This window comes from Macrobrachium nipponense, chromosome 1 (assembly GCF_015104395.2).
Source record: "Macrobrachium nipponense isolate FS-2020 chromosome 1, ASM1510439v2, whole genome shotgun sequence".
Classification (NCBI taxonomy): Eukaryota; Metazoa; Arthropoda; class Malacostraca; order Decapoda; family Palaemonidae; genus Macrobrachium; species Macrobrachium nipponense.
The window spans coordinates 146,282,043-146,300,708 of record NC_087200.1 but is presented as its reverse complement, the minus strand read 5'-3'; the positions used below and the strand labels follow the sequence as shown (position 1 = coordinate 146,300,708).

At 36.2% G+C, this 18,666-nt stretch overlaps 1 protein-coding gene across 1 annotated transcript in view; it reads left to right on the top strand.

The window, feature by feature from the left end:
• Window positions 1-660: 660 nt before the first annotated feature.
• Window positions 661-18,666, top strand: part of LOC135218965 (probable ATP-dependent RNA helicase DDX28) — a 32,541-nt gene continuing 14,535 nt past the window's right edge. Inside the window, 4 exon segments of the mRNA XM_064255402.1 lie at window positions 661-884; window positions 1,934-2,048; window positions 2,724-2,843; window positions 11,464-11,621. Coding sequence (XP_064111472.1) covers window positions 661-884; window positions 1,934-2,048; window positions 2,724-2,843; window positions 11,464-11,621 — 617 coding nt within the window.

Here is an 18,666-nt window from a genome sequence, read left to right as displayed (position 1 = left end):
GTGCTTCAGCTTCTCCACAGCCCCTCAAGTATTTACCTGTTTTCACCCCTCTGGCGAGATGGCTACACCTCATAGGTATCAGCGTCCGTCAATATTTAGACAACTGGCTTCTACACTCTCCCCATAAGATCCAAATGTACGGAGGACTTTCAGAAGACTCTACCATGCCCAGGATTTGGGCCTCCTAATACTTCAAGAAATCCCAACTAGTTCTGACTCAATCGATCATTCATTTAGGGATAAAGATAGATTCTCTGAATTTTCAAGTTTTTCTGTCGCTTCAAAGGATTCAAAACTGCCTGTGGAAAGTCGGAAGCTTCCTTTCTTGCACTTCTTGCTTGGTCAATAAATGGATGAGCCTCCTGGGAATGCTGTCATCAATAGAGAAGTTTGTGCTGTTGGAGAGATTATATACCAGTTTTGTATTTTTACTGAAAAGCTAGTTGACACAGGAAGATCTTTCTGGATTTGTATGTCTTTCCCATCACTCCCAAAATCAAGGAGATCTGGGTTGGGGCCCCTTTTACATGACATGGAAGTTTCCAGGACATGGTCTCCAGCTGAAAGGGAATTAATACATATATGTGAAGGAGCTAAAGGCGATTCATCTAGCTCTACAGTCCTTCTTAGCAGCAACATTCAACGGAACATTCGGACAGCATGACCGTGCTAGCCTACATCAGAAATCAAGGGCGGACTCATTCCTTCTCGCTTTACAAAGTGATCAATGATTTCCTATTATGGGTACAAGACATTCGTACCATCATTCAGGGCAAGCTAAACGTGCTTATGGCCGAATTCAAGTCATGGCAAACAGGTTCTACCAACAGAATAGACAACAAATCTGGCAAGCAGGTTCTACCGACAGAATGGACACCAAATCTGTAAGTGCACACCGACCTGGGGAAAGCTGTTGATAATCCTGTTTGCAGTGTCAAGGAACCATTTCCTCAAACTGTATTGCTTGTCAGCCCTGGATCCTCTGCCATGGGCAACAGATGCCATGTTGAAGGATTGGTTGGGCTTAGATGCGTACGCCTTCCCACTGTTCAGCATGGTGAGGGAAGTGTTGAAGTTTGTCACTCACAATGACACATTAATAACCCTTTTAGCCACAGAAGGAATGGTTCCCGGACCTTCTATGCCTACTTGTAGACTTTCCAAGGCAATTACCTCAGAAGCGAAGGCTTCTCAAACAGCCTCACTTTTACCGATTTCACCAAGGCTTGTCTGCTCTTGCTCTGAGAGACTTCAGACTGCCAGAGAGCTTGTCAGAGCAAAGGGTTTTTCAAGAATAGCTGCAGAAGCAAATGCAGGATATAGGCACCAATCTTCTGCTGCAGTGGGCAGTTTTTCGAAACTGGTGTTGAGAGCCTAATGTCTCATCTTCTCAAACCATTTTAGTCCAAATTGCAATTTGTTGCTCTTTCTGAGGTCGTGCGAGGATTAGCAACTTCCACAATCACAGGGGAATAGACTTGCTTGGTAAGTATGAATAAAACCATATTTTATTATAAAGAAATAATTTTTAAGTACTGAATCTTTTAAGGAAAACCCCATTTAGGTATTGATAATCATCTTAGTAGAGATACAGTAAATATGGAAACTTGACACTAAATGAAGTGTACAGGGTCAGCTTATTCTTCCTCTCACTCTCTCTTCTTCAGGTACATTTGCACAGAATAAATATTTACTGTATGGAAACAACTTATTTAAAAACGTTTATTGTTTTCCATAGACTGGCTCTTGACCTGGTTAAGGGATTTTCCCCAACTGGAGGCTGTTAAATGCATGTGACAATAAACAAAATCTTGAATTTACAAGGATCCTGAAAAGTTGTCCCTGTTACTATATATTTTTATGGAATTTACCAAATTCCTGTAATTCTGTAGCCTTTAAGATTGTGGTTACAATTTTTTTCAGTTCTTTAATATTTTTCAGGCATTTATGACACAAGCTTGGTGAGGCATATTGTTGTGGATGAGGCTGACTCCTTATTGGACGATTCCTTTAGTGATATTTTAGTACGTTACATGTCAAAGTTTCCGGTAAGTTGCTAGTAATTAATGATTTTGGTTGCTTTTATTTTTATTTTTAGCTTATTTAATAATTTTACAAAAGTTTTATGCCAATAAAGTACTGAATTTAGTTACGATGTTTTCCATCAAGGTAATACGCAATTTCATAAGTCTAAATTTATTAAGGCATTGACTTTTCCCTACCAGAAGTTTAGTAGTTCACCCGGTGTTCATGTCTAGACACAGCTTACCAGGTGAATGAAGGTAATATCCAGTATTCCTTAATATTCTTCTTCATTATATTCAGTTCATAAAAGTTGGTGTACTGACTGCATTCGTGGTTTTAGGAATTGAATTTCTTATCATTACCATTAACAGTCTTGTTAGGTTTTCCAAGTAGTAATGTCATGTTCTTTAACCGAGATATGTGAGGTGTCTCCACTCTTAATTTGTTGTACACTTTCTGAATTCCCATACTATGGGTAAAGTCCTCAGCTGCACTCTCTCCATGAGCATTTGGGCCTTGCCAGTGGTTGGCATCTTACTACTATTTTCATTTGAATTTTTCTTTAAATTATTGCTCCTCACTCCTTATCACATGCTCAGACTATTTCTGCCTTTAAGATGGCAACGTAACATATCGTAGTGAATAAAGAAGAAATTAATAAGTTTATTGTGATATTAATTTATATTTTTTTCACACAGATTCAGGGATCACAAAAAGAAGATAGCACTACACCCATAACAATGTCAGGCATTCAACTAACTTTGGTATCTGCAACAATGCCCCGCAGCCTTCGTACTATATTGGATCCTTTAGTAAATGTAAGTGTTTTTTTTACAGCTAGCCAAAAGGATGGCAATACTCCAGAAGTACTACTATCAAATTTCTCACTCATTCCTGCTTGCTTCCAACCATGGTTACCTATATATACATTGTAATGTGATTATCAAGAATTAAAATCACAGTAGTGTTAAAAATATTTATGTACAAGGTTAAAAGAGACTTCGGATACAACTCCATACCATTATGTGAAAACATTGAATACAGGCAGTCCCCAGTTCTCGGCGGACTCGGTTATCAGCTACCCAGTTTAATGGCACTCGTCTAGTGCCATAAAATTGGTAATTTATGGCGCCATTATGGTGTCGGTTATCAGCGCCATAAATTGCTGAGTTTTGGTTAATGGCAGTTTTTGCATATCGGCACCCCCTCGGGAACTGAACTCCCGCCGATAACCAGGGACTGCCTCTACTAGTATGTACATATATATATGCAGATTAGATGGTAAGTTTGTAGACAAACACATAAAGACCTTAAAAAACAAAAATAGCTTCATCTTGATAAATCACTCAATACACCCACAGAGAACTATGCATTAATTTGAAAAAAAAATAGTAGAACCACTGTTTATTATATCTCTTCAGTTATTCCTTCTTTTTCTGTAATGGTTGAAAATCTTCTGCATTGTCAATTTGTCTGTTTTCTTCTGCTTATTTATCTACATCTATTTCATCACCTGCATCAAATGAGGACTGATTACTGTATCCATGACCAGCACAATACCCACACACATATGTGCACAGGGAAGTCCATATCTTGCATATGTGTACATTGAAGTCCACATCTTCAGTACTTGCACTTCACTTCACAACCTGTTCTACTGTTACAAACTAAAAGATGAAGAAGGGAAAGTGGTACAAGCTCTTTAAGAGATGAACTGGTCTCACTGTCATTCTTTAATGCCCAACATTCAGTCAGTAGGGTCAGAAACATTCCCAGCCACTGTTGCACTTGACTGAATGTACGTTAAGAATGTTGATGTGCTGCTGCTGATGTGGGGGGAGTGTAGGTAGATCGAATATGGCATGAACAGGCTGTTTAGCAATTGTCCTTAGATATGTAAAGTACCTCTGTTTATCAAGACTACCCTCTGGCTTTGCTCCATGCCTGACTAAAAGAAATGCTTCTCCAGCAGCAGCTATATCATCTGCAGAGGTTTCAGGATCATAAAAGATCTGCATTTTCTGACATATTGCAGGATTTGTTTGTAATGTTTTGTAGGGAACCTTTTTTCCCATGCGATACACAGCAGAGGTTGTATCACAACCTGTTATTGCATGCAGGAAGAGCAAGCTGCCAGTCATCTACTCCATTTCACTTTGGATTCTTTTAATGCTGAAAATTTTAAGTGGGTGTGCTGTGTCTACAGCAATCATCATTTTGATATCAGTCTGAGGTTTGGCAAGAGCAGTTAAGAGGACAAGAAGATCAGTGCCCTGTAGGGGGGTAGCGCCGTCAGTGCACCCTGTGCGGTGCACAAGTAGGCATTACTTAAGGTTCTTTGCAGCGTGCCTTCGGCCCCTAGCTGCAACCCCTTTCGTTCCTTTTCCTGTATCTCCTTTCATATTCTCTTTCTTCCATCTTTCTTTCCACCCTCTCCTTACAACTGATTCATAGTGCAACTGTGAGGTTTTCCTCTGGTTACACCTTTATAACCTTATACTATCAATTTCCATTCCAGTGCTGAAACTTCATAGGTCCCAGTGCTTGGCCATTGGCCTATGTTCTATATTTAATCCAATTAAGAAGATCAGTATCTTCCCCCACAAGAAATGATTCCTGTCCCGTATCTCCTATGTCAATTTCTGTTGCCTGTCACCATCTACCTCTGCCTGATGAACCTTATTAACAGCAGCTTCTTGATGTGTAGAGAGGAGTATGATTAATCCAGCCTCGTTTTTTACATTTCCTATGAATTCCTGGTACTTTTATGTGACTCTCTTCAGCTATATCTCTAGATGACTGTGTTCTTCCTCGACAAAAGTGTTCTTTGTCTTTTGTACTGTGAGTTTCATATACATCGAATACCACATGAGCTTCCCCATACTTCTGTTTAACAAACGATGTATACTGATAACATATCCGACTGAATGTTGCAGAACATTGCCACACAACATGAAGAAGAAACTATCCACCATCTAAAGTGTGCACAGCAGCAGTTGGAGGCAAATTTTCAGAGGGTGCCAATTCCTAAATTACTGGGACAAGAGAAGATTTTGTTCCTTCACGCAAAGAAAACTCATTAAAGAGGGAAGGTGGTTGAGGTGCAAGTTCATCTGCCAGATATGATGCAAGTTCAGACTCATGTTTAGCAAAACATGCAATTCGATGGAATAGTTGGTTTGGGTTGATAGTGATATGTATATCTTTTATCCTAACTGATTTCGTTACAATTGACAATGATCTGATGTTTCTTCATTGCAAATAAGCATTATCACAGTTCACCTTTTCATTGGTCATAATTCACACTTGATAAGGCGGTTAGGAGAGGATTAGGCCAGTTGAATGGGTTGTGTATAGCTGGCCAACCCTTGAAGGTATTCATATCAGTAAGGTCACAAGTCTGATGACATTCACGAAGGTCTGTATGCTGTTTTGAAGTGGTAGAAGTAACCCCAGAAACAGACTCAAAAGCATTGATGATTCTGCAGGCATGGACTTAACCCACTTTGTGATAACTGAAGGTTTCATTCCACATCCATGAGTGAGATCTCCAGATGTTTTTATGGAATGCATGAAGACTTACTCAACTGATGTATCTGTCCAGATCCCTGACCAGAACTTGTCAGATCTAACTGTGAAATATCCTTGTGCTGTAAACTTTTCAAAGTCCTCTGGCTTCATAATTGTTGCCAGCTTATGCATTTGCTGAGCAAACTTAGCATAATTCAGATGTCCTGCTTCATGCAAGTAAGGTAACATGAGTTTCACACTGTACAGATGAAGATCCCAGTCACCACATCACTCTGCTCGTATGAAGAGTTTCACAATACTAATACATCTAAAATACTGTACCCAGAGCTATCGGTTCTGCTACAGGATTCAGCACATTGAAGGTTCATCTCAAGTTGATTTGTGATGCCCTCTACCATACTTGAGTTTACTGTTACCTCCAGAGTTTCACTGTTGTCAAGCAAGGAAATGTAGCAGGTTTGTAAATCTCTCTTAATATGTAGTTTCATCAGCCAAAGATGACTCCAACAACTGTACAGTGAACCCCCTGTATCTGTGCACTCTGGATTTGCATATTTTTCTCTGGAACATAGACCCCATTATTTGTGGAAAATATCCACAAATTCTTGTTTTTTTATATCAATTTCATCATAAAATGCACTTTTTGTGATAAAACTTTTATAAAATCAGGTATAAACCTTTTTAGTGGTTTTTGACCTACAAAATAGGCAGTTTGAAGTGTTTTTATAGGGGTTTCAACTATTTGGGGGTGGGGGTCTGGTACACAACCCCCACGAATAAGGGGTGAACAACACTGTACTGCTAGTGGAAGTTGGGTAAGAAAATGAGCTCGCAGACTCCTTGCATAAGCATGTCCAGTCATATGAGTAACACTGTTCTTTGTTTGTATAAACTGGCTCTCATAGTTCTTCAAGGCCACTTCGCTGATATTGTGATTTTTCACAATATGCAAAAATATAGGCTTGCAGATAGATTCTAACAAGGAACTCCGTTTTGATTTATCCTAGAAGAGTCGTTTTAGTCTCATTGAAAAGAGAATAATATTCTGAAGAAGGTTTATTTCTGTCAAAATCTGGATAAACCAGTTAGTTTTCTTTTAACAGCAGTGGGAATACTCCTCTTTGTGTCAGTAAAAGATAAATTCTTTGAATAAAGGCCCATACAAGAAAAATTCATGGGAATAGCTTCTACAAGCATCATACAATTGAAATGGGGCTTATTTGATTACCAGGTTTAAATTTTACCCTTCAGAAGCAATAAATAAGAAAATTTGAGAAATCCAAGATAGCCACCATTTTGTGGGCATAACTCAAAAACTCGTCACAGGATTTTGGGGAATTTCTGGATGAACATTCCCAAAGTTCCAGTTTGTCAGTCAAAATTCTGAGGTTAAACCCTAATTGTACTGCACTATTTCTCAAATAGTAATTATACTGCACTATTTCTCAAATAGGCTTGTAATTATGAAGATATGGCAGTGCATAATATATAAGGTAAATATTATTTTTTTACTTTTGTGCTTCATTGCCAATTGCAAACAACAATACTATGATAATCTACATCAATTGTAGTTTGTTTGTATGACTGCATTGTTCGGAGAAGTTATTTGCTACCAAATTATAATGAATTTCTAATTAACCCTCTTACGCCGATTGGACGTATTAAACGTCGAGTCAAAATGTCTCCCGTATGCCGATTGGACGTATCATACGTCGGCTCAAAAATTTTTTTTGTTTAAATTCGCGGAAAAATACTTATAGGCCTACCAGCCAAAAACTTTTGAATCACGCGCCTTGGGGGATGCTGGGAGTTCACGGATCAAGGCGTTGTTTTGTTTACAATCACTAGGCAGGCGCGCAAGCGCGAATTTCTTTCTTATCGCACTAAAAAGTATCAGTGACACATCTCAAAAATTATTTCGTCCCTTTGACATAATTTTTGCACCATTTTAAATTATCCTTTACATGAAGTATTATATATGAAAATGTGCGCAATTTCATGTAAAATACAACAAAAATATACTCATGATTGTAGCTTTTATCAGTTTTGAAATATTTTCATATAAATAACGATAAGTGCAAAAATGTCAACCTTCGGTCAACTTTGACTCTACCGAAATGGTCGAGAAACGCAATTGTAAGCTAAAATTCTTATATTATAGTAATATTCAATCATTTGCCTTCATTTTGAAACAAATTGGACGTCTCTAGCGCAATATTTCGATTTATGGTGAATTTATGAAAAAACTTTTTCCTTACGTTCGTGCGATAACTCTTCTGATAAATTTTTTCGTGCGATTGTCCTAATGTTTGCACCCTTTTAAATTTACCGTTACATAAAGTTTTATATATGGAAATGTGCGAAATTTCATGCACAATACAACAAAAAACAACCCATGGTTGTAGCTTTTATCAGTTTCGAAATATTTTCATATAAATAACGTTAAGTGCAAAAATTTCAACTTTCGGTCAACTTTGACTCTACCGAAATGGTCGAAAAACGCAATTGTAAGCTAAAACTCTTATATTCTAGTAATATTCAATCATTTACCTTCATTTTGCAATGACTTGGAAGTCTCTAGCACAATATTTCGATTTATGGTGAATTTATGAAAAAAAAAAAAAATTTTCCTTACGTCCGCGCGGTAACTCTTCCGAAAAAATCAGAATTTTTTTTGTGCGATTGTCGAAATGTTTGCACCATTAAAATTAGCTGTTACATAAAGTTTTATATATGAAAATGTGCGCAATTTCATGTAGAATACAACTAAAAATGATTGAAGGTTGTAGCTTTTCTCTTTTTTTCGAAATATTTGCATATAAATCACGATAAATAGAAAAAAATCACGTTCGGTCAAATTTGACTCTACCGAAATAGTTGAAAAACGCAATTGTTAGCTAAAACTCTTACGGCCTAGTAATATTCCGTCACTTTTCTTCATTTTGAAACAAATTTGAAGTCTCTAGAACAATATTGTGATTTATGGTGAATTTTTGAAAAATATATTTACCTTCACTCCGCGCGCCGATTCGCGGCCGCAAGTCTCCGAAATACGTACATCGCATTATCCTAATATTTGCTCCTTTTCATATTAGCCGTTTTATAGAGTTTCATATATCAAAATGTGCGCCAATTCATGAAGAATACAATAAAAAATAAGTGAAGGTTGTAGCTTTTTCCATCTCCGAAATATGTGCATATAAAAAAATATATATATAAAAATTTCGACATTCGGTCAAATTTAACTCGTCCGAAATGGTCGAAATCTGCAATTCTAATCTAAAACTCTTACAGTATCATAATATTAAATTATTTGTCTTAATTTTGAAACAAATTGGAAGTCTCTAGAACAATATTTAGAATTACGTGAATTTTGAAAATAACATTTTTTTACGTCCGCGCGTTACGAATTCGTACATCATTTTGTGATAATATTTTTCCGGTGTTGCTTTTATTGTTTTACTATGTATTATATATCAAAATGATTGCAATTTAGTGTACAATACAACGAAAAAAAAAGTAACTCGTTAGCTTTGACCGTTTTTTGCACAGCGTGATTTGAATACAATTATCTATGAATTTTTTTTTTCGCTACCATATCTCGCATTATTTACATATGATAATGATATTATTTTTCATTTCTGATGATTGCATACTAAACTTCAGGCAATGACAAAAAAATGAGCCAAAAATTAACTCTTAATCTTTAAAACTGAGCGCACTGTGATTTTTTGAAAAAATTATTATTTTTTCCACTTCCGCGCTCACTCCAAACCGGCGCCGGCATACAGGAGAGGTTTTGATTTTTAGGGCTTCAGCGTAAGAGGGTTAAAAATTAATGTTATCCTAAATGTTATTATGTACTACCGTAATTCTACTATGTACGATTAAAATTTGTGAAAGATTAACAAACATTAAAGGTCACTGTGAACGCAACCATATAACTCGATGTTTACATTTTGTTGGCGATTCAGAGTAAAAGTTGATATCATTGATATGGAATTATTCCTGGAATAGGCTATTTAGTATGAAGATATGCCAATGATATAGCCATAAGGTAAAAATGGTTTTATTACCTTTATTTAGTCTACTGATAAACATCATACAAGCAACACTGACAAATGCGGGATGCTGCGATTTATACCTGTGATATAGACTGAGAAGCAGTCTTTGCAAAAACTCGTGGCTAACTGAACTGTGACTGCAGATCTGTGACTAAGTGATGACCCACTGTACATACAGTGCTTTCAATTTTTTATAAAAAAGTGCCCCATTTTGAGTTGTGGAAGAAGAGTCTGATCAAGTTAATGTTGTTTCCAGGTCTCCAGTAGACTGGTTCTCCAAATTTTCTTTCTGTAAATTTTATACTGTAGTCCCCATTTTTGTATAAGCTTTAGGAACTTCTTCCCATAACATTTATTCATGTCAACTTATCTAAAGTCATAATCACCCATCCCAGAAGGCACTCAGCTATGCAATCTTCAATTCTTTGCACATTTTTTCTTTTGTAATGAGCAATCTTGATATGGCTTTCTTTAAGAATATTGCATCATGAACGATCTGTGCAGTATATCTTCCAGGTCACTAGTTTTGCCATTTCACATCAAGTTCTTGAGGCCATGAATTTAAGAGTTTTCTATTTTGCACACAACCAGTAACCCTTTTCTACTAATGCAAATCTCTATTTTCACAACAACTCAGTCCTATTGGGGTAGGCAATACTATATGAAGACAGTTTTTCATTTCCCCAGATAGCTCTCCACTAACAGTTTATTATGGAATACAGGAAAGACTACGTAATTTGTAGGAACTTTACCTATAGTAATAGAAACTGCCACTTACAGCAGTTGTGAATAGTGTTACAAAGGCAAACCCACATCATACATTCATTTATACAACTACTTTTACTGTAGTTGAGCTTCAAACAGGTGATAGAACCATTACTTAACTGTTTGTCATAGAACCATTTCATCTTTGTTCCTGTCTTAGCTGCTAGAAACAAACTAATGAGCCTCATGGGAGCAGCTAAATCTTCTCTATGGGACATCAGTCACCTAAGAAGACTGGCTAGTATACCCTTTTGGAACATGAGGGACTGAACAATCAAGAGCAGACCAAGGTGTTAGTTCCAGAATTTAGAATTATTTACTATAACCAAAATATTTCAAGAATGGGTCCATTTTTTAAAGCTGTAGATAACCGTGATTTTCAAATAAATGTTACTGATAATTAGAATTTCACTCAATAAATTGGTTTACTTCAGGATTGTGTGATAATTACAGTACCCATGGAGGTTCAAGTCTGTCTGATCTGTTAGTCATCAGTACCACCTTCCATCTGTCTGCATATTATCTAACATATTAATATGTGTGGAATGTAAATACCTCCCACCTGTCTATTGTGTAACACATTAACACATATGTAATGTAAATAAAAAATCTTTAGTATTATGTTCCTTTATCCAATAGATTTTTATTTTATCCAATAGATTTTTATGTTAAGCAGTGCAAATACTATTTGAATCTCCCGGTAATTGCTCTTAGTGCTCTTTTTTATCCCTGGTTATGGCTCACCTTAATGTAAATAAACCTAGAGCTAGTTGGATTGTTTTGAGTTTCACTTTCTTAATTGTCTTTAGTACTTCCAGAAAACACAGGCAGTAAGTACATCTACAACTCTTTAGCCGCTTTTGTGGAGTATGAAATTCTGAAAAACTTCATAAAAATTCTTACTTAATTATATAGTTAAGGCATGAAAATGTCAGTAGTCTTGATTGAAAAGTTCTGATTTTATGCACAAAACCTTATGAAGGTTTTATGCATACTGAATTTGGTAGGTACTCATGAAAATAATATTTTATTTATCAGAAAAATTCCTGTAGATTAATTAATTAACTTTTGCCCACAGTTACAGTCACTACAGAGAATAGACACGCCATATCTCCATCGTATCCAACCTCACGTACCTCAACAGTTTCTTCGTGTAAATAATGTTACCAAATCAGCAAAACTTCTGGAGTTAGCTGAAAAATGTAAAACACGAGGAATACCAGTCATAATATTTAGGTATGTACAGTATATTCATTTCTCCTCTGTCCTTGCACATCTAGGCTCCAAAATGCTTTTCGATGTTGGTAAAATAAGTCTTTTTGTCAGTGGAGGAACAGCTGTTATATCTGCTCCCAGAATGTTCATTTTCTCATTCACTTGACTTTGGATTTCACTACGCATTAATAGTGCACTCTATTACCTGACTATTCTGATGATGGGTTATTCTTATCTTGTTCATTACTACATGTAATGTAATTGTGGTAAAAGTTTTATATGGTAATGGTATGTGGACAATAGGCCCTGGTCCAAGTAATTACTGTAGTTGTTTCTCGTTTTTTGAACAGTTGTTTTGTTTAGTTTTGTAACTGTAAACTAGCCAAGTTTTGTTTACAAACTATTTTGATAGTGTAGTTGCTGTTTCGTCCTCAAGAGAGTTACCCTTCATGGTGTGTGCCAGTGCCCCATGGTAACTAGACTAATATCAAAGAAATATCTTTTAGCCTGGTCTTGTAGCTAGGTAGTATGCCATAATGATAAACACTATAACATGTGATAGAGTATAATGAACTCAAAGACAAGAAGGCATTTTATCTTGTCTTCAGCGAAACTGTACCTAGTTTCCTATGTTAACTGCAGAAGAAGTGACTATTGCACATGCGTATCGGCTATCTTGTTTCATGATCGGGCTGGTTAAAAACCATTACCCCTCTAGTCAATGCAGACTACAGTGTCTCCAGCCAGTGCTCCTCATTTTGAGACATTTGGATCTCCTACTTTTTTCTTCAGGGATCATGGAACCTCCAAAATTTGGAAGTTAAGTGCTTATTTTCAAGATTTAGAGAAAAATATTTAGGTTTAAAACAGTAAAACAAAGATTTGTTTTAAATATAGAAACTGGCCTTTGTTTGGAGAGCACATGGTCAGTGTAATACAGGATCCTTGTTAGCTTTTTTTATGAAAGCGAGAATCGTTAAAGAATTTTTTATTCCTTTTGGAAGTTTTGGCTTAGGAATTGGTCCACAATGTATTATTAATTTAGTTAATCTTTTCAGATAACGATGTCTACAATTTCCTAGGCATTAGCCTACATGAGCTAGTAGCCTAACCAATCCATTGCAGATAATTTAAGACTATCGTAGCTATTGTTTGTAGCCTGTAACCTAAGATTATATATTTTAAAGGTGATTTAAATAACCCTGATTAGGTAGTCACCTAATGTTTCAGTGATAAGTTCCTAGAAGTTGATAAATATGCTACACTATTTTCATTTTATATAGCCTGCATATTTAACATGACCTAAATAACTCAGGACTAGGTAATACCTAATGCTAAGTGGCAAACTTTTTCTAAACACCCTATCAGACTAAATTGTTAGCCTAGACCATGTAACTTAAGACTAATCGAAAATTGGCAACTGTTGCCAGATGAGATAGTAGCCTGACCTTAAAGGCTACATTTTGAGTATTGGCGTTTAAATAACACATAACTTTGAGTGTTGAAGTTTATAATTCTGATTAGATATTATTCTAAAAAAATGAGCTTAGAGTATGTGCCAATTTACTTACACTATACGTATAGTAAAATAACCTAACAAAATGGTTAGTATTGATAAGTTGGTTTTATATAGCCTAGTTTATCTGTAACACAACTTCCTGAAGTATTCTAAGCTTAGCAAAATTACTCAGTTTGCTATGACTTGGTAGCCTAGTCTGTATGTAAAACTACAAACCAGTATATTTAAAGTTAAAAAATTACTGTGTTCAATCAATATTATCTTGGTTTATGACTATGTAGCCTAGCTAATCGACAAGGGTACATGTTAGAATCTTGTCTAGAATAAGTAGTAGCATAACCAGATTAAGTAGAAATCCCTTTTTAAAGTAAATATCCTTCTATTAGCCTAGAAACAATATGGCTAAGTATCAGAAAAAAGGGTAGACTAGGATACACAGCAGGACCTCGATAATCGCGCGGATAGGGCCCAGAACCCCCCGTGATAAGTAAATACCTGTGTTACCCTAGTACCCCCCCTAAAAATTGCTTTAAACTGCCTACTTTAATAATTAACCCACCCAAGACCACCATTTCAATGCTTATAACTGCCTACTTTAGTTCAAGCACCAAATATGTTTTCAACTATCACCTTAAACTAAATTCAAGACAGTTTCAAAGTTATTCTTTCCTATCTTCAATTTCCCCTACATCAGATCAGCAAACAAAAGTATATTACCTAACAATTCCTTTCTATTTTCATGATTTGGCTGCTGCACCAAACTAAAAGTACATAGTATATCTATTTTGTGAATGAACATATTTATGATAAAAAAAAACATGATTTACTGTAAAGATTACAGCACCCAACTATAACATTAATGTATAAACAGCAAAATACAGCAATAAAAATCTAGTTTTGCCTTTTGTTTTCGTTTAGAATCAGCTGATGGACGTTTATTACCGAAAGAATTATTTTGGAAAACAATTTAGTTGCTAAAAGAAACGAATTTATTAATGGAATTATTATTATTTTTAACTTTGTACATAAAAGTTTATGATATTATGATACAGTAATTCATATTTCATTTGTACATAATAGTTTATGATATTATGATACAGTAATTCATATTTCATTGAGAGAGAGAGAGAGAGAGAGAGAGAGAGAGAGAAGAGCAGCTTGGGATGAGAGTAACTGTTGAATAGCTTGAGAGAGCAGCTTAGGACGAGCGTACTGGTACTAGCTTAGCTCGAGAATAACATAATGAAATTTGTATTTTAAATATTTTTATGGTGATAAGAAATGAAACATGGATAGTGATAAGATATTCTCTTGTATACTGTTATAATGTGATAATCATTGAGTCAACTATAAAAGTTGTATTGAAGCAGGTTTGTAAATCACAGAAAGAATAAAAGACCATTTTGTTCTTTTATTACGATAATAATAGATCAGTATTATAGTTTTTTCTGTGAGAGAGAGAGAGAGAGAGAGAGAGAGAGAGAGAGAGAGAGAGAGAGAGAGAGAGAGAGAGAGAGAGAGAGAGATTAGATTCTGCTATTTACATTCATAGTATTTGAAAATTTGTAAATGAGTGTATCCTAACAATGCATTTAGTCAGGAAAATAAGAAGAAAACACGGTAATTAGTGAATCTTGCTCTATGATAAATTCCCGTTTTGTTAATTTTCCGGGATATACGTAGTATTTGGGGCTCCACAAAAAAAAGTAAGTACAGTGGTCCCCCGTATTCGCGGGGGATGCGTACCAGACCCCCCCCCGTGAATAGTTAGAACCCGCGAATGTTTGGAACTCCTATGAAAATGCTAAAAACAGTCTATTTTGTTAGTTAAAACTCAAGAAAAACCCACTAAAAATTTTCATACTTGGTTTTTTTAATAGTTTTATCACAAAAAGTGCATTTTATGATGAAATTCATCAAAAAAACCAGGAATTTGTGGATATTTATCATAGAAAAATACCGCGAATGCGCGAATTTTCCGCGAATAATGCAGGGAAACGTTCCCCAGAGAAATCCGCGAATGTGTGAGTCCGCGAATCTGGAGAACGCGAATACGGGGGGTCCACTGTAAAGTGATTTATGACAGAATTTAGAGGATACTTACGTAAAAATACATCGGTAGTTTGTAGAACGGTGTAACCACTATCACATTGCGTAAAGATAGTATGTACGAACGAGACTAGGTTTGGTGACGTCACGGTGGTCATACATATTTTTTTCGTGAATGAATATACATTTATGATAAAAAAATTGTTACTGTACTGCTTAGAGTACCATACTGTAATTTTAATGTAATCACATCAAAATAAAGTAATCATTGCATGCTGTAAACATGTAAAGTGGTTTTATTTTTGCTTTGAAAAATTCATTCCCCAAGGAATTAATTCCTTGAAGAGGCTTTTTATTATCAAGATATGCCAATAATATATAAGATATGCATTTTATTATGAATATATGACAATAATATATAAGGTAAAAATGGTTTTATTACGTTTACGCTTCGTCGCTGATCGCAAACAACAATACGATAATCTATGACAATTATCGTTTGTATGACTACAGTGATCAGAGAAGTTGATTACGTTATACCAAAACAATAAGAAGTTCGAATTGAAAATTAAAAAAATTAATGTTTTCCTAAATGTTATTACTACTGTAATTACACTACTACTACTATTAACATTTCTAAAAGGTTAAGAATGACAAAGGTGCTGTTAAGTGTAACTCAATGTTTACATTTCTGCTGGCCGCTCAACTACAAGTTGATGTCAATGATGTGGGATTATTCCATGAATAGGCTATATATTATGAAGATATGCCAATAATATATAAGGCGAGAATGGTTTTATTACCTTTATTGTCAGTTAATATCATAATGTGAATCTGTTCATGCATTTGTTGGTTATCGGAACCGGACGAGGCTTAGCCTACCACGGATTCATACCAGCGATATAGACTGAGAAGTTGTCCAAGGAAAAACCCGTGATTAACTGAATCTGTGATTGCTGATCCGCGACTAAGCGAGGCCACACTGTATAATAAAACAATGAGATATTGTATACATACCAGGGGTTTTGTTTATCCCTAATGTAAGTAGTAGCTTATATTAACTGAGAACCCTAAAAAAAAAACCTTTATGATTAGCTTAACATAGATTATACTAAAGATATTAATCTAAGCCATATGAAAAAGTAGCTTGGGTTAGTTAAAACAGGTTAGTCAAAAAACTAGCTTGAGTGGTTTTGGGTGGTATTATGATTAAATTAAAATTTTGACATAGCCACAACAAAGGGGATAAGTTTAAAAGTAATACAGACATTGAGGACATGGGTCCTCAAAGCTAATCTAAACCTCAAAAGGTTTAAGGTAGCATAGATATTTTATAAAATGTACTAAAAATGTACACTTGTAGTCCAATTGGCCTGTTAAAATGAGATCTACTGTTAGTAAATATTTACTGGAGTCCATGATTAAAAATAATCTATGCTAATTAAATTTTCTAATAACGAATTGGTTTTTTCACTAATGGGCCATCTTGAGACATGAACCTCGGTTAAAATGTTCCGTAGCAGGTTGCTCTGTATGTTTTTTGCCAGTGGGCACAGCCCATACCACCTGCATGCTCGTGGCAGCAATCTTTAAGGATAAAACTGCCCATTTTAGGCTGTTTCACTGGGTCCTAGGGTTCAGCAAGGGTGAGGAAGGGGAAGATTACATCTATCTGGCACAATTCCGGCAGCATATACTTAACCCCTCCTCTGAAGAACCATATTTGGGCCAAAACCCAGAAACATCAGTCCCCATTACGCCCCAGGTTTATCATGCGGAGGAAATAGAGGAATCCTCAATTGGAGGGGAACTGCTTAAGGATTATGAGGTAGATATTGATACCAAAAATACCTTGATGAACCCAGAAGGATCAGGGACACAATTTTCAAATAGCCTTGGGGAAACATTATAGAAGTAAGTCAATCCCACATGGAGCTTTCAGAAGCTGATCAGGATCCTTCCCCCAAAAGGGATACAAGGATCCACCTGAACTCAATGGAAATGACAACAGTTTCAGAGGATTATAATAATTCACATAATTCACCCAGGACCTCTGCCACCTGGGGAACAGGCAGCCGCAGCTCAGCTGTAGGTACTCAGTCAGGTTATGCAAGCTCCCCCAAAAGGGATACACAGTTTGTGGTATTTGATCAGTTCTGTAAGGAAATAATGGGTAACATCAATGATGCTCTTGCCAATGAACGGCACCAGATAATGGACATACTTCATGATTCTGAACAGTAATGATACACCAAAATATAAATGCCTTGCAACTCCAAACAGAATAGAGAGATTGGAAACCAAATCTGCCCAAACAAGAGTTAAGGGTACAATCCCAATTGGAACCAACAAAGTGGCCAGTTCAGATTAGGAGTTTTACAATCAAAATGTAACAGAGACTCCAAAATCCTACTCTCATACTAATAATTCTTGGCAAGATGCCTCGAAGTGCATTTTCTTTCCAGATGGTAGTATCTCATCAACGAGAGAAAGACCATTATAGAAGTTGCACTTGTTGAGTTTAAAGACGGCATTTCCTACTACAGAAGGGCGCCTGATACCACCTTCGCCTTAAAAGGAAACTATTCTCTACCTGGGAACATAGCACTGAAAGCTGTGGATAACACTCTTTATCAGGTGAATGGGAAATGGATCTATACTACATACATTATGAATAAAACTCAGGTTGCTCATCATGTACCACCAGCCTTCTGCCTCTTCACACTTAAAAAATAATAAACCATGTGATGGCACTCTTTCAAAATTATGTAATAATTAGAAATGGGAACCATTGGCAGAACTAAAACCATTTGCTTTAATTATCCCAGTTTCAAAAAACTCCAGCCAAGAATGGGCAACACTTCAACTTCCTTTTGATAATAAAAAATTCCCCCTAGATATTGCAACTCAGCAATTTGGTACCCTGATGGAAGGATATCGCAAGATACTTCAGCATCAGAGTTTTGTGCTAGGATCCACTTCCTTACTATCTTGACCACTTCCCTTGCTAGAAATTGCCACAAAAGGCTTCCAGAAGAATCCAGGACAATTTTTGCTGCCGTGGCTAAAAGCCTTATGAGAACATTATGGAAGCTCTCTATGACTTTTTAAATTGGTGCATAAAAGCACAAATGGAAGTATATTGGAAAACTCCAACCTATGTGACTGCTTTATTATCGTCTAATGTCTTCTGTTGGGACCTGTTTGAGGATTCTATTGTGACTCAAGTCAAAGGCCAGGCACATCAACAAAATATGACAAATTTTCTAAGACAATTTGTATTTTTCATAGCTACAAACCTGAGGTCTTAACAATAGGATAATTTCTAGTGCCTAGCTGGATCCGGTTAAAAAGCAGATGAAAGCAAGGAATCTTGTGATATCTGGCAACACATGTGTAGATCGGGTGAAGAGTGGTCAAGGACCACTCACCTACACCACCGCGCCAGTCTTTCCCAAGTCAGGATGTCTTAACAAACAGAGGGGCGGCTAGAGGCAG